A 24515-nucleotide genomic window follows, 5' to 3' on the forward strand; every position below is an offset into this window, starting at 1 on the left:
CCCATCCTCTCATGTTTCTACCCAGACTGAAATTTAAGGACTGCTTGGGAAAGAAAAGGTCACAAAATGTCAGTTTTTGACTCCATGACTGCAGAGTGGGGTTACAGGCTGATTATATTTACTAGCTTGTTCGCTTTTCTTTTGAAATGGCAGAGTGGTAACCCATATCAGACACACAGGCGTGCACAAACATAACCCCATCTCCCACCCCAGCCTGGAGGCTTCTCTGAATCACTATCCACCTCTCAGCAGACGCCAAGATCACCACGAGGGTGGAGCTGGCCTTTTAGGACAAGGAATATTCCTATCATAATTAAGTACTTAAGCATGTGGGTCTGGAATCAGAATGCCTGGCTCACCACTCACTAACTGCATGACTTTCTAAACCTCAATTTCCTCATCTGCAAAATGGCGACTTATTAGTACCCTTAGTACTTACCTCATAGAGCTAGTATGAAGCATATAAAGGAGATAGTACGACATCTCGCTCACACACGGTAAGTTCTCAATAAACCTAACTATGGTATAAGTATTTACCTTTGTATATTCTTCTGATCAACTATTTAAAATCATTATTCCTGATCCTGATATAGTGTGATATAACCTGAGTTAGTGTTCAATAAATATTTCAGCTAAACCTACTATTTCTGTCTTTAAAATTTGAGTAAAACAGGAGACTCACGTACTTCAGTGAAAACTAAGACAAACAAAACTCAACTTTCTGTTGATATTCTCCCCTACCCCCCCGACTCCCATGCCAAACAAATTAAAAAAATTTTTTTTCCAAATTGTTGCTTATGTTTCCTTGAGAGCTATGGCTAAGCCTTATACCCCACCATGTCTGTAGTTCCTTAGCCCAGTGCCAGAAACACAGTAGGCATCAACAATATTTTTGTGTTAAAGTAGTGAACTATCTGAGAGCAAATGCTCAGATGCAAGGAATCTTTGAGAAATGGTCATTTCATGTCTGCATACATTTTTTTTGGAACTAGATAGTGAACTACTTCTGGGGCCACGTTAACTTCTTTCTATCTCACACACTACCTAAAGCAAAGCTTTACTCATAATTTTCTCTCTCCTGATATTTGGTGATTGCAAATGAAACTGGGAGCCAACTTGCTTTAACTATACTCAGTTGTTTGTTTGCAAAAGCGGTTAGATAATGCATTACTAAGGCCCACCCTATAGATAACATCTCTGAAGCTTGGGTCACCATGGTAACGGGTGCTTAAGTTGTTTTTAGTTGATCCCTTGTATACTTCAGGCCTGTTAAGACCACTGACTATGAACTGGGCCTGTGCAAATGCCTGATAGGTGACCCTTTGACATCAGGGGGCCAAAAACTCCACCCTCAGATCATGCTAATGCCACCATCTTGTGAACATGTGTCCTATGAAGAGCCATGAAGCTTGACTACACTTGCCCAGATCATCAATTCCCTCACTTCTCCTTACCTCCACTCACCTATTCTCACACTTCAGAGCACCCTGTCCCTAGAGCTCATAAATATACCTAATCTCCATTTCGGGGAGGCAGATTTGAGACTTGTTCTCCTGTCTCCTTGCTTGGCTGTCTTATGAATAAACCCTTTCTCTGTTGCAAACTCATTGTCTCAGTGATTGCCTTACTGTGCAGTGGGCCAAAAAAGGCTTGTTTGGTAACAGAAAACATCATCATTGAATAAAATATTGACCTATTTAAATAAATAGTATTGCTATATTAATGTACCCAAAGTGATTCCATTACAGTGTCAAGCTAGCTAAATTCCAGAAGTAAGTAAGCATAACAAAAACATCTTAGCCTGAGAGTTAGGGGACCTGCATTCCAAACTTACAACCAAACAATGAGTCCTTGACAAAACTATTTAATTGTTTAGGATTTCTGATTCCTCATTTGACAATAAGGGGTTTGACCCAGATTGTCTCTGAGGTCCCTTCCTGCCCCAATGAATCTCTGATTATAATTATACCAACCTGTATGTTGACATTTGTTGTCTTTCCACCCAATTCTTGCATGGTATTTCCTCTCCTACTGAAGACAAGATTTAGGTTTTCATGATTTGTTTCATTTGCCATTATGTGGCAAGAGTTGTTATCTTTCTCATCAAGAGCTAATAGTTCTGCAGCTAGACAACCTAATAGTTCATCTGTCAATTCTTCGTTCTTTGCAGAGTCTAGGATTTCTTGGGAAATTGAATTTGCATCATTTAAGATTTTTCCAAATGTTTGATATGTAATTGACTTATTAGCTAAACTATCATGATCCAAAGAATGTGCCCAATGTCGATATGCTTGGAAAGATGCATTTTCTTTCTCTTGGAAAGAGAAACTCATAAGTGCTTTAGACTTATCAGAAACACTATCAAACTCTACATTGTTAGTTAAAATTTGGTTGGCATTCATTTTACCAAGAGATGCTGTACTCTTTTCTTGTAGTACATGCTTGTTGGAACTCTTCTCACTGGGCACTGCCCAGCTGTTTTCTGAAAGGACAAATGAGGTCTGGTGATGTAGCTCTTCAAGTTCATGCAGATCTCTAAGGCTCGTGGCAAGTATTTGATTGTTAGAAATGTCTCCTTCATCAGGGGAGTCTTCCACAGAGACTTCTTCAACAGTGGACAAATCTGAGACAGGAAGGAATTCATTCTGTTTAATGGACGGCTCATGAGTCTGAGCTAAGTTCATGGGCTGAACTTCATCTTTGGGAGATGGAAAGTCATTTTCTGAAGACTTTATCTGCCATTCTGGTTCTGAAGTACCTTCATCATTTTCAAAGTCTTGTAGGTTGCTACCTACAGCCTTGCAACCCTTTTCTTTAGAAATTAAAGTTTTGTGCTTTGGTTTAATGCCAAGCAAAGCCTTTGGGGGTTTAATACGTGGTCTTTTCTGAGAAAGCCTTGTTCTGCTATTGCTGCTCCTCTCACTGTGTGAAAATCGACATTTATTGGTGATATATCTGCCTGATGGAGCTGAGCATATCTCTCGGTAATATTTGTTTTCATGCTGTTCAGCCTCTCGCATGCGACAATAAACAGGGGTTCCAAACATTTCATAGATTCCAGGTCCGTTAGCAGTTGAATTGATTTCTTTGAACATGTCACTGTACTTAAGATCTAGATAATTTAGTCTTGGCTCTGTTGGTTGAACAGAGAGAGGAAAAGAAGACTTTTTTATTCCTGGATTTTTACAGATGCAAGGAAATGATTGCTTTTTAGGCTTCAGAGCCCGGTAAGATGATTGCTTCTTTTCTATCTGTGGCATTCTCCTTTGAAACTTGGGTGGTTGCCGAGGCCTGGGGTCAAGAAGCCCCAAAGCAGGGAAAACTTGGGTTTTTATGCTGGTTTTATGCATAGTAGGCTTAATGGAAACTTCAGTGGAAATCATGAAATTCTGAGGTGTCCTGTTACTGGTCTTGGTCTTTGAACCCAACTTACTTCTATGGGTTTTCATCTCATGCCTGTCATTTTCTTGGTGTGCAAGTATGTTGATGCTATTGTTGTTATGAAGGGTGCGCGTTCTTTTTTGGAGGCTCGGTTTAGCTATTGCTGGTTCCTGGGCAGTTCCATCTGCAGGGAAAGTAATGTGGATAAGAGGGACCATCCCATTCATTTCTGGTTTGGTTGCCTCTGCTATTGATATTTTCATGTTTGTCTCCACGCCACTATGACTTTCTGGGAGTTTTCCAATGTGGCTATTAGGGACTACATTGGACAAACTTTTAAGTACAGTATACTCTTCCAAAATATGATTTGGCTCAATTGCTTCACCTTTATGTACTGAAGGCCCTTTTGAATCAGCTTTATCATTTCCAGTCTCTTTATCCTGGCTTGGAGTTATTTCTGACTGCTGGGCTTCTTGGCACTTGATTGGCATGGTACGTCCAACTTCTGTGTCTTGTCCATAGTTTATGGCTACTGAACCCTCTTTCTTTCTTGATGAAAGATATTGAGAGTTCTCTTCTTCTGCTTTTCTCATTTCACTACCATAGCAGTCAATATCCACTTCCCTATCTGTAGGAAAACTGCCTTTCTTAGAATTCTCAAAAGACACCAAAGACTGCTCTTTTTCAAAGTGAGAGATTTCAATTTTGTCACATCCTTCTGTTTCCTTGGATTTCTGATTCTCCTCCATCTCCAGGTGTTGTCTGTGATGGTTATCCTTCCAAAAAGAGCACATGTTTCTGGACCAAATGGAGCTATCAGAGGACCTGAGAGTCTGATCCAAAAACACCTTAAACGGGGCTTCTTGCTGTTTTTTGGATGGTCTAAACTCATCACTTCGACTAACAGGATTTGAGAGCTTAGGTACAAAGGATATGAGGCTTGGAGCATTTCTTTCTCTCTCTTTTTGATCCTTGTGATTTGGGGGGATAGTAAGGTGACCATATCTCATGGGCAAGAGTGACAATGGTGGCAGAGGGAACTAAAAGGAAAGAGAGAAAGAGCTAATGAATGCCGAAACACAAATACACATCATGTTGACTGGTTTAAAGCAATCTGAAGAGATCTAAGATTCTCTTTAGGAATGCCTTTGAAGTACGAAGCTATCCTGGAGATCACAATTTTAAAAACTAAAAGTTCTTTCCTAGTGTTTTTTTAGAACCATGGTAAAACAATTCTTTTGAAAATCAAGGGGCCAGTCCCATGGCCTACTGGTTAAGTTCAGCATGCTCTGCTTAGGTGGCCTGGGTTCAGTTCCCAGGTGTGGACCTATACCACTTATTGGCAGCCATGCTGTGGCGGCAACCCACATACAAAATAGAGGAAGATTGGCAGTGGATGTTAGCTCTATGGTTATATTTTTAAAAGAAAGGAACTATAATGTAAACACTAAAAATGCAAGATGAGACATTTTATTTCTCTTCTCTTCTTACTTTCCATAGAATTGATCTAAGATTTTTTAAATTTCACTTAGAACAGCTTAAAATTGCTGTTCAATTTACTTTAGCAATGATCGTCAGGTTACAGACTAACTCCGAATTTGTATCCAGAACACAGCTGCTCCTCATTGTTTTGCTGAATTGTTTTTTTTGAGAGTGGCTTATAAATGTGCCACACTATACACTTGAACATTAGCAACTTGGAATAGTTTTTAATTTTCCTTGGCCCCCCAACTATTTTCAAACTAAGCTAGTTTTATCACTATCAGCCTCTAGAGGTCAGTGTAACCCCATCTATAATATTCAACTTTCTGGTTGTTAAGCTATAAACTCTTTAACTTTATGCTTCTTTTCATTGAGGCCTTTTCCTGTGAATACAGATCTGATACCTAATTATATCAGAGTATTTATAGGCATGGATCTTGAGTGGTAATTGAGACCTATATGTTTCATTTTCATTCTATTGCCACCTGTTTGTAAGAAGAAAAGAAAAAGAAAGGAACCTGACACTAGAAAGTTAGGTGTTAGAAATAGGTGAGATGTGGTGTAATCTCCTAGATTTATTGCCTAGATTATTTTCTTCCATCTCTCAAAAATAACTTGGGAAATAAAGACAGATTCTCCCTTTTTTGCTTAAACGCTTAAATCAAAAATGCTTAAACATTTCCCTAGTAGTAGCCATTTACGGGGAGTGGGGGAGCTGGGGTAGGGGGCAGCAATAAACTTCTATTTACAACACTAAGCAATACCTATGCATTTTCTCAAAGGCTCCAGGATACAGAAGAGTCAGATGGTTGAGAGAATTGCAAGGATCTTTCCAAATACTTTACCATGTTAGACAACTAGGAAAATCTTTCTACCGCTGGAAAAAATAATTACCTAATTTCTAGATATGTTAAAAGAAGACAAAACATGTCTAAGAGAACTACTCACTTCATTATACGGAGAACAGGAAACACCTCAGAAGAGAAACATACATGGCAAGGAATAATTTTCCCAGAAATTATTTGCTACTGTATACCCTACATGTGAGTTGTTGTTTTTCCAAGATGTAATTGCTGAGGATTTTGGTTCTGAGTACTTTGATAGAGTTTGTCTCTAATAATAAAAGTTCTTTGGTATTAATTCTTAAATCAAAAATGCTGAAACTCATCTTACCTCCATTCTTTGGCTACAGTACTTCACGTCAGAGATAGAAAACTCTATAACAAGAAAAAACCATAATAATAATTAGATATTCTTAGTAGTAGAGGGAACACAGTTAGTCTTAACCCAGAGTTTGGGGATGCAGCAAACTTGGTGCTGAGGTTTGAAGAAAAGTCAAAATAAAGAGTTTTTCCAGGTATAATCCATATGGAGGTAGGTATGGAATGATTACATTTATATTCTGTCTGGAAACACGAGACCTCTGGATCAGAAAACAGAGCATTTATTACTCACAGGACATCACAGGGCCAGTTTCCCACACCCCAACTCCCCATAGGGCAACACAATGAGAGCCAAGTGTAGCAGGGTTGCACCACAGGAGTGAACTGTGAAATTATGAGACTCAGAGCTTATTTAGAGTGGTTGGCACTTCGACCCATCTTTCCCTCCCAAGAAAGAGAGACCTTTACTATGAAATATAAGCAAATGTCTCCAGGAGAATGGGGAAATATGTCTCTGGGTTTCATTACCCTAGCATGTAAGCAAACAGCTCCTGGGGAAATAAGCCTCTGAATCTCTCTGGAGGAATATACTATCTCTAATTTCTAAGACACGTTTATCATTCGATCATCTTTTAACCTAGTTCCTGGTGCTTTTTGCTCAGAAAGCCTGGACTGCGCAGATATGTGAAAATACTCATGTATAATTGTCTCCCAAAAGTTGTTTGAACTCAAACATGGAATAGATCATAAATTCTAAAGGGGATGTGTGGGGAAGAGGGAGATGGGATTTACCAGGTAGTGTAAAATCTAGTTGTTGTCTTCTTACCAAAAATTCAGAATGGTCCCTAAAATCCCACCCACCACCACAGCTTGAAGCTCAAGCCAAAAGCTCCCAAGTATCCGAGGTCAAAGCAGGTCACATAAACAGAGGAAGTGGGACAGGTAGGAAGAGTGGTGAACTGAAATCATGAGCCCAACTAAAGGGACATCCACTACCCAGTTGTAACTGACGTCATCCATTCCAGATGGGTAATCCAGCATTGCTACATCTTCCAATTGTCAAGAGAAGCCAGAGAACTGGAGACGATGTGAAATCTCCCTCCCACCCCTTGCTTTTAATACTTTGAAGGCTGAACAAGATATGTCTGTGGGTCCATTTTAGCCACAGGCTGCCACTTAGAAATTTCACTTAGAAACAGACCTCTCTAAGATGTGATGCAGGTAAAGAAGCCATTCTCAGGTGAAAAATGGTCATCTAAGAAGAGGAGCCCAATAGGAGGGGCATAGGCATTCTCCTTAGCCACAGCTGGCCAAGGCACTTCCCCCAATTCTTTATCCATTTATTCAACAAATATTTTTTGAGTGCTACTGAGTGACCAACACTGTCCCAGAAGATGGCAATATAGTTGTGAACAACAAAGACAAAATCTTTGCCCTCATAGAGGTCATATTCTAGAGGTTGAGATTTCCTGTTGAAAAGATACTACAAGTTAATACAAGAAATACAACTGAATATAATTTATAGTTGAGTACATATGTATAACCTCCTGAGTTAAAAAAAATTTTCAGGTATTATCATAAATATTTGGACAAATATTATCCAGTGTTTGTAAGGAATGATGTGAGGCAGAACAGCACTCTTAAACATTTCTGGTGAGAATGTAGAGGTAAGATCTTTCTGGTAGGTAATTTGGCAGTATACGTTAAAAGTCTTTTGAAATGTGTATAGAATTCCAGTTAAAAGATTGAATGTACAAGCTTTTCTCCATTCTCTCCACAAACCTCACTAAAATGATCAGTAAAGGAATCTAAAACGGTGTCAATGATGACAACAACAAAAACTCAGAGGATCAGACAGCAGAAGAGCAATGTCTACAAAATTTTGAACAGTGAAAACCATATGGCTGAGTAATAATTGATTAGTTGTCAGATTTCTCTGTTCTGCTCAGTGCCTGCAGGAGGAGAACTCAACAAAAAATAAGAGCCCTAGAAAGGAGCAGGAATTGAAGATACCAGGTACCGCTGAAGGTGGGAATGCAGGTGAGGCTGAAACAAGGGGTTCTTACAAGTCTGTATAAGGAGTAGTTTCCAGATTCCCTGCCCTGCCCCACAAGTTGAGAGTTGTACTTCTCCATCACTGGCAGATGGCTAGAAGTTTACTCTCTGGAGAGCTTGAAACAAAGATGCTAAGGAGTTAGGTATAGCTGAGAGCAGAAACGGGCTGCTAGAGTGAAAATAAGAGGATTAAGTGAAAGACAAGTGAAGCCCCAGCCTTATAGTCTACAGGCAGGAGCCTGGATTATCCTTCTCTAGGGAAAACTAGCTGAGAAAAAAGCCTATCTACGCACACTGACACCTGGGGAATCCCTCACCCCACCGTCCGGGTCTCTGCCCATTCAACAAGGTCCCTGGAGCGCCATAGCCAAGGACCAACTGATATGTGAGAAAAGCCTAGTCTAGTGTGAAAATACAGAGAACCAAACAAACTGAAAGAAAGAAAAGAGCTCAGAGGAAATGGAGACAATGAAAAACTACCACTAACACACCTTTTTCAGGAAGCTACAGGAAAATGTACCCCACTAAAATGAGGTAGTAAGCCAAGGAAGAGGAGGCTGCATATCCAGTACACAAGGGTCCTACACACAAGGAGGCCAAGAGAATTTCCAGGATGATGGTAAGGGAATCACAGCTAGACATCTGGTCAGGAGGCCCAAAGACCAAGCAACACAGAGTGAAACCGGAGGGCAGAGGGTTCCAGGAGCAATGTCTCCAAAACCAAAATGAACCAATGGATTATCTGATGTGCAGATGCCTGAATTGAGGTGCACTTTACAGGTCTATCAGACAGGATGGGGATGAATTAGTGACAAACACAGAAAGTAAGCAAATGATGAAATGAGGCCTTTATTAATAAATACAGTGTCTCAAAAGAAATAAAATGTAATCATAGCACACTATGGAGTTCAGCTTTAAATAATACTTTACCTAGTCATAATAATGGAAATATTGAATATTGATTTTTTTTTTAACACAAAGATTGAGAAGACTGGGGATTGCCTGTGTGTGAGGAGAGTGATGAAAAAGTGTTAAATCCTAATAATAAGGTCTAAATTGAACAATCAAGCAATATCATTATAAACATGTTATTTAGAAATATGGAAGTACACTCTAGAAGAAACGGTCTTGGAATATCATTTGTACTTCTTATTTCCTATTCTTTATTTTTGCTCACCTGTCTTTTCTGAATGTTTCTTAATCAACATATATTGGTCATCTAATTTTTAAAAATTGCATATAAACAAATTTAAAAATGCAAACAAATACTGGTCTGGGGAACCCCAGTTGACATTTTCAGACAAGACCGTAGCACCTATGGAGCAGCTCCCATTACAGAATACTGACCTAACCAAGTTCACTCTTGGCTGGGTGTCGTTGCTTTTGTTACATCTTTGAGATTCTCTGTGGGTTGGCTGAGAGAAGAGGATGTCTCCCCGATCTCCTATTTAGTCTCTCCATCCATCCTCCCTTCAGTTTGTACCTGCACCAACTGCCCCTCCTTTTCTTTAAATCCATTTCCACTACAAGGCTAAATATGTGTATCCTCTTTTTCCATCATAACTAAGGTGGTACTCAGATGGAAGGTATGAGCTCTGAACACAAATAGCATGGTGCTTAAGCATGTTGGCTTCAGAGACAGGTGGTCTAGGTTTGAACCCAGACTTTGTTACTCACTAGCTATGTTGACTTAGGCATGAACTTAACCTCCTTAGACCTCAGTTTTCTCATTTCTAAAACAAGTATGCTAATATTACCTATATCAGTGGATATTTATGTCTTGCAATAGGAGGCACTCAGTAAATGGTTATTGTTGTTATTATTAATTCAATATACACTTTTTATTAGTTATGTGCCAGGTCTGGTGCCAGGTGTTTAGAGGTGCGATGGTTTTTGCCTTTGTAATGTGGTGAAGACAGGCGCGTAAACAAACAGTGACGATTCAGCATGATGAGTGTTATGTTGCAGGTAAGGTCAGGATCCTATGAGAGTCCAAAGGAATGGTGACTCATCCAGTGTCAGGAGGTTCAGGAAGACTTCACAGAGGAAGCGGTATCTAAGGTGAGACCTGAAGGGTGGCATAATGTTCCAGCAGAAAAAGACAGTATGTGTGAATATTCACACGTTAGTTCTTGGAATGGAAGGCATTTAGTAGTGCTAATGTTTATCACACTGTTGAGGAAGAGCGGCAAGATAGGAGGCTGAAGAGAGGATGCTGAGAGTTGGGAGCTAACTTTGTAGATTTCAAGGAACAAGACCCTGGGGCCACTACACAGTCACGACCTGATGTTAGCACCTATACATACAGTCTATCAAAACACTGCTTCAACATTATGTCAAGTGAAATAAGCCAGATACAAAAGGACAAATATTGTATGATTCCACTCATATAAGGCACCTAGAATAGACAAATTCATAGAGATAGAAAGTAGAATAGTGGCTACCAGGGGTTGCAGGGGAGAGGAGAATGGGAAGTTATAGCTTCAGTTTTGTAAGATGGAAAAATTCTGAGATGGATAGTGGTGATGGTTGCACAACAATGTAAATGAACTTAATGCGACTGAACTATACACTTAAAAATGGTTAAAATGGTAAATTTTATGTCACGTACATTTTACCACAACAAAAAAAAATTTAATATTTTTTTTAATATTTTTTTAAAAACACTGCCTCATTTAAATTTCACTTAATCTCTACTCTTCCCCAAAAATTCTACAATAATAATTCTGTTTTTTTCCTTTGTTTGGTGAGATGCCACACAGTTCCTCCGCTGTGTCATCTCTCTCATTGCAATAAGCCAATAAATGCAACTTTTTGACTACAGGTTTGTCCCTGGTGGTTTAGGCTGATTGGTTTAGGACAGTGGTAAGCAGATATCAAAGGCAGCACTGCCCTAAGGGGAAAGGCTGGCATCAGAGCTGCCATCTGGTAAATAAGTGTTGGGCTAGATAGAGTGGCAAACTCAAATTCTGAAGGAAAGCATCCTCAGTGTAAGCCCCCAAGATTCCCATAGATAAACATCAACCAAACATGAGTTCACAGAAAAGATTATCAAACTCTCAAGAAAAAGAGCCACCAATAGTGCAAGTCAGTAGAAACAAGAAACAACAAATTTAGAGCCCCCAGGGACTTCACATATTGGAATTATTGAACACAGCATAGAAAGTAAAATGTATCAGATGTCGAAAGAAATAAAAGATGGAATCATCAAAACAACAAGATATTCTCAATAATTAACAAAGACTATTTGAAAAACAAACAATGGAAATTTTAGAAATAAAATATAATGGTTAAAAAAAGTAAATAAAAAAAACAATTGAATGAATCACAATGATATACCACTATTAGCACAATGAGATACCACTACACACCCACTAGAATAGCTAATGTTAGAAAAACGGACAGATGTTTGTGAAGATGTGAAGCAACTGGAACTGTATACAGCGTTCATAGGAATGTAAGATAGTACAACAACTTTGGAAAAAGTTCTGATTGTTTCTTAAAAACTATATGATCCAGCAGTTCTATTCTTAGGAATTTACCTGTGAGAAAAGCTTTTACAAAAAAGTCTTGTACAAGAATGATCATAGCAGCTTTACTTATAATGGTAAAAAACCGGAAACAGCTCAGATGTCTATCAATAGAAGACTGGAAAAATTGTGGCATATTTGTAGAATGGAATACTATTCAGCTATAAAAAGGAATGAACTATTGATACATGCAATAATATGGATGACTCTCAAAAATATCATGCTATGTGAAAAAAGGCTTAGATAAAAGAATATGTGCTGTGCAATTCCATTTATATGAAATTCTAGAACTGGCAAAACTAATCTATGGTGAAAAAAACTCCCAACAGTAGCTGCCGTGGGGGAGGGGGCAGGTTAGTATTGACTGGGACAGGACATGAGGGAACTTTCTGCGGCTATTAACCTTCTATATTTTGAGAGGGAGTTGGGTTTCACAGGTGTCTGTAAAAACTCAGTGAATATACACTCAGTGTATAATTTTTCAAAAGAAAAAATCCATAAACATATATTGAACTCTAGTTAATGATAAGCATGCTGAAAAAATTGGGAAACATGTACTGATATCTGCAATTTACTTTGAAATGGAACAAAAAATAAGATGGAGTATGGATGGATAGGGGGATGGCTAGATGAACAGCTACGATAAAGCAAATAGAGTAAAATGTTAAAGGTGGAATCTAGGTGATGAGCATAATGGTGTTCACTGTAAAATGCTTTCAACTTTGTTGTATTTTTATTTTTATTTTATTTATTTATTTTTTTTCTTTTGGAGGAAGATCAGCCCTGAGCTAACATCCATTGCCAATCCTCCTCCTTTTTTTTTCCTCCCCCCGAAGCCCCAGCAGATAGCTGCATGTCATAGTTGCACATCTTTCTAGTTGCTGTATGTGGGATGCGGCCTCAGCATGGCCGGAAAAGCGGTGAGTCCGTGCGCACCGGGATCCAAACCCGGGCCGCCAGCAGTGGAGCGCGCGCACTTAACCGCTAAGCCACGGGGCCGGCCCCTTTGCTGTATTTTTTAAAATTTGTGTTATAAAATGTTGGGGAAAAAACTCAATGCGTGGGGTTAACAGATTAACGCGTGAACTGGAAAATTTGTAAAAATAAAATTACCCACGGGGCAGGCCCAGTGGCGCAAGCAGTTAAGTGCGTGCGCTCCGCTGCGGCCGCCTGGGGTTTGCCCGTTCGGATCCCGGGTGCGCACAGACGCACTGCTTGGCAAGCCATGCTGTGGCGGCGTCCCATATAAAGTGGAGGAAGATGGTCACGGATGTTAGCCCAGGGCCAGTCTTCCTCGGCAAACAAAGAGGATTGGCAGATGTTGGCACAGGGCTGATCTCCTCACAAAAAAATAATAATAATAATAAAAATATATGAAATAAAATAAAATTACCCAGAATGGAGCACAGAGAGAAAAGGAAATGGAAAATGTGAAATATAGGTTAAAAGATATGGAAGGTAGAAAAAGAAGTTCTAGTATATAGTCTAAGGTAGGGATTTTTAATCAAGGCCGCACATAATTCAGGAAAGATGGAAATGTAAAATATAAATTGTAATTCTGTAGCTATTCTAAAAAGCATCTGTTACAAGGCTATTTAAACTTACATGTCAGATCACCCTCCAAGGTCTCCCATGTCGCTTATAATCCTTCCAATGTACCATGTGACCCTGTATAATCAGTGCCCATGCCTATAACAGTTCAAATCCCCTTCCTCACACTTACCCCACTTGCTCTGCTCCAGCTGGACTCGTCTTCTTGTGCCCTGGAACGTTCTTCCCCCAAATATTCACAGGGCTCAGCCCCTCGTCTTCTTCAGATATTTTCTTAAGTTACCTTTTCAGTGATGCTATCCCTTGCTCACCCTATTTAAAATCTCAAACTGCCCCATCACTCTTCCCATTTATTTTTCTCCATAGCATTTAGCACCATCTGAAGTACTGAATATTTTACTTGTTTATTGTCTCTCCTTCTCCTCAATCACATTGGAATGTAAATTCCACAACATCAGGGGTTATTGTCTGTCTCCTTCACTGCTCTATTTCTAGCATTTAGAACAGTGCCTGGCACCATAAATAAATATTTGTTGACCAAAAGTATAAAGAAATCACTGTGTAATTCAGAGTTCAACTCACCTTCAGATTTTCTTTGCTGCCCCTTCAAAAAGGGAGAAACATCTTCTCTGGCTACAGACTTGGAGATGTTTGGTTCTAAGCAAGGTCTTGGCAACAAAAAGCCCAAGTTCACATCACAGAGCTCCTTGGAACTTTCCTCTTTCTTTAGAATTAAGGGCCGCGTGGTCAGCGTCTTTGTCCTGAGGTCCACCATCTCAATCTCATTTGGAAGAGAAACAGAATGTGCTCGTGCCCATTCTTGATGCACTGCAGTTATCTGACTAAAAGGGGAAGGAAATGGTTTGACTCAAAACTCATTCCCTGTGTCTTTTGGATCTCCAGTTCTCAATCCAACCTGACATCACTAGAAAGTTTGGAAAACTATTTCCAAATGGAGCTGCTGAGTGGAATGGCGGTGTTCCTAAAAGGAACCCTCTCCACCCTCCGACTCACTCCTCATCTCGTCTGCCCTCTGCAGCCCACACTTTAGTTTTCCCAGCCCCTATTCCCTTGAGCAGAGAAATCAGACGGGCAGAGGGGCAGGCACAGGGGATGCACCCTTTTACTTCTGCAAAGACATTAACCAGCCCAGTGCTTCTCAAACTATCTTTGGTGAAGTACCAGTTTTTAAATTTTCCAGTCCGCTGTGGACTTATACTTTTGTAAAATGTAATAAAAGTGAATTACTATAAAAATGAAACAAAAATCAAAAACATGAAAATAAGCCCTGATTTTTTCATTATCAGATCAATGAACATAAAATTACTTTGTCAAATTGCTATACAACTTTTTAAACATTTAAATGTCCAAGTTCTATCCTGACTGGTAACAGAAGGACCACAGACGCACATTTTGAGTGGCATGGCTCCAGGGTCAGCAAACTATGGCCCATAGGCCAAATCCGGCCTCCAGTCTGTTTCTGTAGTTTTATTGAAACACAGCTACACCCATTTGTTAAAATAGTCTATGGCTGCATTCAAGATACAATTGCCGATTTGAATCATTGCAACAGAGACCATATGGCCCACAAAGCCTAAAACATTTATTACCCGGCCCCTGCCACAATCGTATCTATTATGACCCCTGCTTTAGAATGTTTTTTCGGGTTGAATTACTAAAAATGTAGGTTGTCACACTAGTATCACTTCATACTTAAATTTCAATTTAACCTTTCAAAAAATAGTCCTTACTTGCTTTCTTTTAAATCTTCTTGGCTCATTTCTTGGGGATGACTGACATCTCTCGGGAAAGTAACAATAATCTCAACACCTATATAAATGCATGATGATAGCAGAAAGAAGAAGAAAGTAATGAATTCCAGCAGTAATGAAGAATCAAGTATTTTCTTTTGGGTTATTTGTCTAATCTGTTCTTACTGATTACAGAATGGACATTAACCAGGGACTGAGGTTTAGCCATCTTTGTATCTTTCCTGTCCAGCATATGATAGGTCCTAAACAAATGCTTGCTTAAAGAGCAAAAAATTGTATAATAAAACTTTCCAGGTGTAAAATAAAGTTTTCTGATAAGCACCCTGGAGGGAGAAAACAAGGCCTCCTCCTGTGAAGCGTAACGATGACATCTATTTCACAGGACTGTTGTGAGAATTCACATCAGATAACTATTTTGTCCCATAAGAATTTGCTCATATTTGTAACTCTGGTCATCTCCTATCTGATTCCATGGAATGATTCCCAGTATAACCCTTAAGACAGAAAGTTCCAACTTGTAGAATCAATGCTTGCCTACAATATAACATATTAAACAAATTTACATAAAAATTTATTGTGATTTTTATGTAGTACAAAATTGCCTGTACTTCATGGTCTGTTCGTCTATTCGTTTTTTTTCCATTCAACAAACTTTTATTACGTATTTGGCAAGCCCAACTCTTTGTGCTGAAGATATAGAAATAAACAAGGTGCAGCTGCGGCCCTCGCAGAGATGATAAATAAAGCAGACTATAGTGTGAGATAAGGATTGTGATAGAAGTGTGCCAATGGTGTTGTGGGAACACAGACAAGCATCCTTCCAGAAGGCTGCCGTGCTTGTCCCAGTATTCAGTCCTATCCATGTATTTGTCAGAGCCATTTTCTTCTGTCTGCATTTGCCTGTAGGAGCCATAGTCTGAATCAGCTCCACTGATCCAATGCTAGGGAAGAAGTACAGCAGAGATGATAAGAGTGGGTGTGAATCAGACAGATCTGGTTCTACATCCCTCCTCTGCCACTTCTTGGGCGACCTCGGGAAAGTTACTTATAGCTATTGTCATCAGCATTATCTCAATTAGTAGGTTTTTATTATTTTTAAAGGACTTTGGATATTTTGTCAAATACATAGGAACCACCAGAGCGAAGGCATTTTTATTGTTCAAATTTTATGCCTGCGTTATTTATGAGACTAATGTGTAAAAAAAAAAAAAAAAAACAGTAAACATTTCCAAAAGGAAAAGTTTTATTTACAGTCAGGCAAATGATAATAGTATTTACTATCTTTGTCATCTGATATAGTTTGTGGTACCATGAAAATGTATTTAGCTTTGGTTTTCTTGATGTTTTTCAAATAAGACAACATAATTGCATGTTTTCTAATATATATGATAGCAAGCAACAGGTCTCTAAAAATGAAGTTTCCTTCGAATGCTAGATTTTTTTTTTAACTTTTCAAAGATCCTACCACCATACTATTTATGTAGCACAAAATGAGAGATTTGGAATTATAGAGCTGGAAAGAACTTAGAGATAATCTGATCCAAGCCCTTCATTTTAGAGACAAAGAAACTGATAGCCGTAGGTTGTGTGACATGTTCAAGGCCACTGCCATACTTGAAAGGAAGATGGATGTCTTTCATAAGATTTTTGTAGTCATCCTTAGGTACAAAAACCTAGCTGACATGTTAGAGTAAGAAAACCATACAGCATACATTCCTAATGACTAACCTGTCAGTGAAAAGGATGTTCTAGTACAAAGGCTAGGAGCAGTTAGTACTTTCTGTGGAAGCTAGAAAACTGTGCAGAGTGTATTCACATGAACACGTTCTTAAGAATGACTGTACTTTCACAATTATTGAGGACTAATAAACCCAGAATGTTTTCAAGGAAATTTAATGCATTCAAAAGTCTGTTAATTGGTTGATTTCTTTTTCAAACCAAGGCACAAAGATACAATAAGCAAGTATAAGAAAAATCTGCCTTTTTAGAAATTATTAGAAGCTAATGGCCCCATCCTAATCATTGGTCCTAAATAGGGGGGAAAGAAAGATTATGGAATGTGCTGACTCTGAAATCAGCTGGGAACATACAAATGCTCTCTATTTTGTCTCTTGAATACTGTGTGTGGTCGTGGGAGCCTTTGAAACTACCCAGTGGGCCAGGAAAGATAATGCATTGTCACGTGTAACAATAAAACACTTGCTCCTGTCTGAGTATATCTTTCCACATAAGAAGGTATAAATTAACCCCACTAGAAAATGTTACAGTAGAGAGAAACTAAAACGCAACATTTAAACATAAAACGCAACATTTAAACATAGTCAGAAACATAATTTCTTTGCAGAAGAGGTGAAAATGATATTGATAAAAGTCAGAAAAGGATCGGTAATTTGTTAGTGGTAAAACCATTATTAAAACGAAAACTTAAAATTGGCCCAGCCTAATTCATTCAATGAAGAAAAATGATTTTCTTTAGAAAAGTCTTACTTTCCTACATTTTCTGCTTGTTCTGTTTAAATTGATAGGCATCAAGGTTCAAAATATTTTGATATTCTCTCCATGTTTTGATAATTTCCTAAACTGTGAATTTCAACACAGAATCTTAAAACTACATTTTCCAGTCTCCTTTGCCACGGGTTCAGAAAGCTAACTTGATGGGGCTTGCCCGGTGGCGTAGCGGTTAAGTGCGCGCGCTTCGCTGCTGGCGGTCCGGGGTTTGGATCCCGGGCGCGCACAGATGCACCACTTGTCAGGCCATGCTGTGGCGGCGTCCCATATAAACTGGAGGAAGATGGGCACAGATGTTAGCCCAGGGCTAGTCTTCCTCAGCACAAAGAGGAGGATTGGCATGGATGTTAGCTCAGGGCTGATCTTCCTCAAAAAAAAAAAAAGAAAAAAAAGAAAGCTAACAGACATATTCATGTGAGGTACAAGAAAAAAGAAAAGGTGCGGGCATCCTTTCTGCTGATGTGGGTGTCAGTAGAGGGAGGAGGTTCTAAGGCTGATGTGGGACAGCTCCCTGGTTGTGGCAGAAGCAGCATGATTTGGGGGTGAGTAGTGGGCAGTTTTGAGATGTAGTTAACGAGAATTCTTCCTGACAATTTAACCTAGAGTTCTGTTCTTCTCTTTGGTTTTTCAACGGTCTATGAACTTTCTAATATCTTTTAAAACTTCCTTCCTTTTTAACCCAACTAGAGCAGATTCTGTTATTTGCAGCTAAGAATCCTAATGGATATACACTGTATTAAAAAAAGTTTTCTTTAAGCCCAGTAATTTCAGGAAATAGGTTTTTATTCACTCATGAGAAGAGTAATTTTACATGCTCAATTTTCAGTCTACCAGGTTTGCATCTCTGTTCTGTGAAAATAGCTGATTGGGGAGTGTAAGAAGATTTTTATACTAAGGAAAAGGATGAGGAATTTTTGAGCGGTCTATAAATTGTATTTTACACATTACCATCTATAAAAGCCCATTAAAAAGCAAATGCATGCTGCAGGAATACTTAGTTGTTAATGTCTGTGGGAGTGATCCAAACATTATGGAATATATACATACATTTTTTAGTTGGTGATGCTCCCTGTTTAATAGAATAATAATACAATGGACAAACAGATATAAACTAAATGATTAAATGTGTATATCTACAACAAAATAAATAGTCACATGGTATATGCATAAAGTCTTCACAAAGAATGCAAGCACTTCAAACATTAACAACTTGGAGTATGTTAGAAACAACATGTAAATGGGATTTAAAGAGATTTATTGATATTTAAGATGAATACAATGCACAAGAATGCCCTAGACATTTTTATTTCAGACTTCGTGACTAAAAGAGTATAACTAGCTCAACTGAAGACTCTATCAACTATGAGAAGAAAATTTATCAGAAAAATAATTGCTTCTTTCAAGTTTGTAACCCAAGTTATTAAAGCTTAAACCTGCAAGAGCTTACTGAAGATGCTGCATAAGTGTATGGCTCCTATATGAAAACATAATATACCACAAATCAACTTAAAAAGAAATACTAGCACCTCAAATGGCAAGTCATCTCCAAATTGAGCAGAATAAACTATTTAACCTCTTGGAAGATGCTTGGGATACAGTTGGGCTTCTGAGAACTCGGCTTTGAAGTCTTTGCAGGTCAAAGGCAGACCACAAGGACTCTTTGGAAGGGGACCAGGATTTTTTTTATTTTGATTAGGTCTTTCAGGGTTCAGGGTTCACGGTGTTAATAATTTCAAATGCTATGAAATTATTCTCTGCTCTCAGCCTGGGGAAAGGAGATTCCGTGTGTTTGAGAAAGGCAGGAGGCTCCCCAGGAGAGGGCGGCATCGCACAAGAGGCCACAGGAGGCCGTGGCTAGGACAGCACTGCAGCGTTCTGGGAGGTTGACAGGGATGAGGGGAAAAGGACATCCAAGACAGCAGCTTCCCTGGAGTCAGAAAATTGCCAGAGAGAAACTGCAGCAGTTCGAATAAATATTTAATTTAAGAAGTTTACAGGCGAATCAACAAATGCAATAGCTGTGGCAACTCTTTTCTGAATCGAGAATCTGCAAATGCCTTGTGGTCTGTTAAATGCAAGGACGCCTATGGGTATGACAGGATAACATATTTGGAATGTGTGTTATTCTGGAAAATTCCAGACTTATGGCCTCATAGAATAAAAGACTGAGACTTGGAACTTTAGTGCCTTTTTCAGTCCCCCGTCTTCCCCTCAAAAGAGGAGCTCCAGGACAACAGCTGATGGACAAATGCTTGGTTCTGGAAGAGAACAGATCCCTGGGGCTGACGGAAGATTCTGAGAGGAAAGAAATGGGGGGAAGATATTATCGAACACAAAGGAAAGGGGCAGAGAATGGCTGGCTGAGCTGGAATGGGGTGAAACAAAGAGAAGAGCCAGAAGACGGATGCCCCTTTGGTCAGGGGCAACTTGCCAAGACTCACTGATTCAGATGTGGACCAAAGGATAGGAATATGAGTGGGTTTTCTTTTCCATGTGCTTTTATGCGTTTTCAAAGGTCTGCACTGAGGAGTTCTGAAATTAGGGGGAAAATCCAAATAATCAACGTTTTCTTTGTAAACACATCAAGGACAGAAGCCGGATACCTTCTGTCCTGGGTTGCGAGTCTTGTCCATCACCACTCAGATCTCCTTCTTCACTAGCCAATATGGAATGACTGCAGTCATCGTCCTGGTCAAACTCCTGAAATATCATAAAACAAAAACTCAGTTATTCAATGTACTACTATGTTGGCAGAGTGAATGTTGATTTTTCTAGGCTAAGGTTTCACACTGTGGATTCCTTTTAAATTGGATAAAGTATTTAGGACTACAATAATGAGAAAGTATCCGCCCCCGGAGCACCAGGCTCAGACAGATGTGATTAATTGCATAATCAAAAACGAAGATCAAAGCTGAAATCACATAGACACACAGAAATTTGATATTTTATACTTGATCACGTCAGCATCCAGGCTGCTAAGCTGCCACAAATCCCATCTAGGTGGGTAACTGGAAAGAATCCTTTGGCTACAGTCACAGTGAACAACCCCAAAGGAACATGATCTTTTCCATAATGCCTCCCTCGAGCATCATTTACAAATAGTGAGGGTGGAAATCCCTGCCCCGTATGGAAGCTTCAGATATAACCCTAGACTGAAAAGAGGCAGCAAACCTGATTAAAGTTTTCACTCTGACAGCTTTCTGATCTAATCATGGCACACAGAATCTCAAACTTCCTTTATTCCTTCTAGTAAATAATCATTATGCAGAAAAACATGGTTGAAAACCAAATTGATTTATAAAAACAACTCCCCACTCTCTAAAGAAGAAATGTTTTCTTATTAGAATTCATTGTTGTTGATAGTTTCCTTCATTAGAAATTGTTACTAATGATTTTGCCCTTTTTACTGTCTAGAACAGTGACAGATGCAAGTAGTAGTCAAAATATCCCATCACAACACAGACGTTGTGTTGTGTAGTAGTAGACGGAGCTACTACTAGCTCCCTGGCTTTTGTGACTGATCTGGGTGAACCACCTATTTAAGGAGACTGTTGGATAAAAAGTCTTTGCCCTAAATGCAGATGCCTGTCAGACAAGCAGGCAGTCTTCATCACAAACCCTCTGACATTTCACTTATTAATTCCCGAGAGAGTTTGGGAATCTTTTCTTTCCTGCTTTGTTCATTTTAATTATCACAAAAAATAATACAAATAAAACCCTCCATTTATACTGCCATTAAAATACTTTAGATGGTCAATCATAATAACTTAGTTGTCATACCTTACTTTGATGCAGCAGAACATGCTTTTTAAAGCATTTTCTACCTCCTGGCAAAGGTTAGGTGCCCTACGCAGACCATCCTGGTTGTTAGCGGCAGATGGGAGGCCTGGACTGGTTCAGCCTCATCCTACGCTGTTGTCAATTCCACTGTTTATCCTTCTCTGCATTTAAAAATTCTACCAATATCTGGCAAATTTCTTCTCCCCATCGTCCAATTACAAAGAAGGGGGGGTTATTCTTTTTAGAATATACGGAAATACAAAAAAGTATTTTTTAAAAAGCAAGAGAAAAAATCACCTATAATCCTACAAATAAAAAGCAAACATTGTGAACATAGATATCATATTTCTTTGTCTTTTTCCTAAGTATTTACAAATATAGTTGTATCATATAATTTTGTATCTGGCTTTTTTGTTTAAGGCAAGTATAAATTACATAGCAATTTACTAAGTAAACACCGTTTTAATGGAATTTTAAATTTCTTTCTTTCTACCAATATCTATGAGGGGGTCATAAAAGTGTTTAGTAAGCCCCATGAGTCTTACAATAAAAGCCCCATAATGCTTATTAGGCAGTTTTTAATTATTCACTATTACACAAAGTGCTGTGAACATCTTTGCAATTAATAACCCAATTTTGCATTATGTCTTTAGAGTAGATTCCTAGATATAGAATTATTGATCCAAAGAGTATGATAAATTTTTTTTTTTTTTTCTGTGAGGAAAATCAGCCCTGAGCTAACATCCATGCTAATCCTTCTCTTTTTGCTGAGGAAGACCGGCTCTGAGCTAACATCTATTGCCAATCCTCCTCCTTTTTTTCCCCCAAAGGCCCAGTAGATAGTTGTACGTCATAGTTGCACATCCTTCTAGTTGCTGTATGTGGGACGCGGCCTCAGCATGGCTGGAGAAGTGGTGCGTAGGTGCGTGCCCGGGATCCGAACCCGGGCCACCAGTAGCGGAGCGTGCGCACTTAACCACTAAGCCACGGGCTGGCCCGAGTATGAGAAATTTTAAGTTTGCTTCACAGACAGCTTTTTTTTTTTTTTTTTTTTTTTTTATTGCAGTAACATTGGTTTATAACATTGCAAAAATTTCAGGTGTACATCATTGTACTTCTATTTCTGCATGGACTACATCATGTTCACCACCAAAATACTAATTACAACCCATCACCACACACATGTACCGAATTATCCCTTTCACCCTCCTCCCTCCCCCCTTCCCCTCTGGTAACCACCAATCCAATCTCTGTCCCTATGTGTTTGTTTATTGTTGTTATTATCTACTACTTAATGAAGGAAATCATACGGTATTTGGCCTTCTCCCTCTGACTTATTTCACTTTGCATTATACCCTCAATGTCCATCCATGTTGTCACAAATGGCTGGATTTCGTCATTTCTTATGGCTGAGTAGTATTCCATTGTGTATATATACCACAGCTTCTTTATCCATTCGTCCCTTGATGGGCACTTAGGTTGCTTCCAAGTCTTGGCTATTGTGAATAAGGCTGCAATGAACACAGGGGTGCATGTACCTTTGCAAATTGGTGTTTTCAAGTTCTTTGGATAAATACCCAACAGTGGAATAGCTGGATCATATGGTAGTTCTATCCTTGATTTTTTGAGGAATCTCCACACTGTTTTCCATAGTGGCTGCACCAGTTTGCACTCCCACCAGCAGTGTATGAGAGTTCCTTTCTCTCCACATCCTCTCCAACACATGTTGTTTCCTGTCTTGTTAATTATAGCCATTCTGACAGGCGTGAGGTGATATCTCATTGTAGTTTTGATTTGCATTTCCCTGATAGTTAGTGATTTTGAACATCTTTTCATGTGTCTGTTGGCCATCTGTATATCTTCTTTGGAGAAATGTCTGTTCAGGTCTTTTGCCCATTTTTTAATTGGGTTGGTAGTTTTTGTTGTTGAGATGCATGAGTTCTTTATATATTTTGGAGATTAAGCCCTTATCAGATGTATGGTTTGCAAATATCTTCTCCCAATTGTTAGGTTGTCTTTTCGTTTTGTTGATGGTTTCCTTTGCTGTGCAGAAGCTTTTTAGTTTGATGTAGTCCCATTTGTTTATTTTTTCTATTGTTTCTCTTGCCCGGTCAGATGTGGTGTTTGAAAAGATGTTGCTAAGACCGATGTCGAAGAGCGTACTGCCTATGTTTTCTTCTAGAACTTTCACAGTTTCAGGTCTTACATTCAAGTCTTTAATCCATTTGGAGTTAATTTTTGTGTATGGTGTAAGGTAAGGATCTACTTTCATTTTTGCATATGGCTATCCAGTTTTCCCAACACCATTTGTTGAAGAGACTTTCTTTTCCCCATTGTATGTTCTTGGCTCCTTTGTCAAAGATTAGCTGTCCATAGATGTGTGGGTTTATTTCTGGGCTTTCGATTCTATTCCATTGATCTGTGTGTCTGTTTTTGTGCCAGTACCATGCTGTTTTGGTTACTATAGCTTTGTAGTATATTTTGATATCAGGGAGTGTGATACCTCCAGCTTTGTTCTTTTTCTCAGGATTCCTTTAGCTATTCGGGTCTTTTGTTGTTCCATATGAATTTTAGGATTCTTTGTTCTATTTCTGTGAAAAATGTTGTTGGAACTTTGATAGGGATTGCATTGAATCTATAGATGGCTTTAGGAAGTATGGACATCTTAACTATGTTAATTCTTCCAATCCAAGAGCACGGAATATCTTTCCATTTCTTTGTGTCTTCTTCAATTTCTTTCAGAAATGTTTTATAGTTTTCGGTGTACAGATCTTTCACCTCTTTGGTTAAATTTATTCCTAGGTATTTTATTATTTTTGTTGCAATTGTAAATGGGATGGTATTCTTAATTTCTCTTTCTGCTACTTCGTTGTTAGTGTACAGAAATGCAACTGATTTGTGTATGTTGATTTTGTATCCTGCAACTTTACCATATTCGTTTATTACTTCTAAAAGTTTTCTGGTGGATTCTTTAGGGTTTTCTATATATAAAATCATGTCATCTGCAAATAGTGACAGTTTCACTTCTTCCTTTCCAATTTGGATCCCTTTTATTTCTTTCTCTTGCCTGATTGCTCTGGCTAGGACTTCCAATACTATGTTAAATAGGAGTGGTGACAGTGGGCATCCTTGTCTGGTTCCTGTTCTTAGAGGGATAGCTTTCAGTTTTTCACCATTGAGGATGATATTAGCTGTGGGTTTCTCATATATGGTCTTTATTATGTTGAGGTACTTTCCTTCTATACCCATTTTATTCAGAGTTTTTATCATAAATGGGTGCTGGATCTTGTCAA

General features: G+C 38.8%; 1 protein-coding gene across 1 annotated transcript in view; it reads right to left on the reverse strand.

Annotated features, from left to right (window-relative positions):
• The window catches only part of MAP3K19 (mitogen-activated protein kinase kinase kinase 19), a 55083-nt gene that overhangs the window by 8464 nt on the left and 22104 nt on the right, over nt 1–24515 (reverse strand). The window contains exons 6-10 of the mRNA XM_004423874.3: nt 20046–20142; nt 14914–14992; nt 13745–14004; nt 6037–6080; nt 1974–4421 (exon numbers count right to left, since the gene is read on the reverse strand). Coding sequence (XP_004423931.3) covers nt 1974–4421; nt 6037–6080; nt 13745–14004; nt 14914–14992; nt 20046–20142 — 2928 coding nt within the window. The remainder of the gene's footprint in view (nt 1–1973; nt 4422–6036; nt 6081–13744; nt 14005–14913; nt 14993–20045; nt 20143–24515) is intronic.

Source organism: Ceratotherium simum, chromosome 9 (assembly GCF_057802395.1).
Source record: "Ceratotherium simum simum isolate JZ-2026a chromosome 9, ASM5780239v1, whole genome shotgun sequence".
NCBI classification, from domain to species: Eukaryota; Metazoa; Chordata; class Mammalia; order Perissodactyla; family Rhinocerotidae; genus Ceratotherium; species Ceratotherium simum.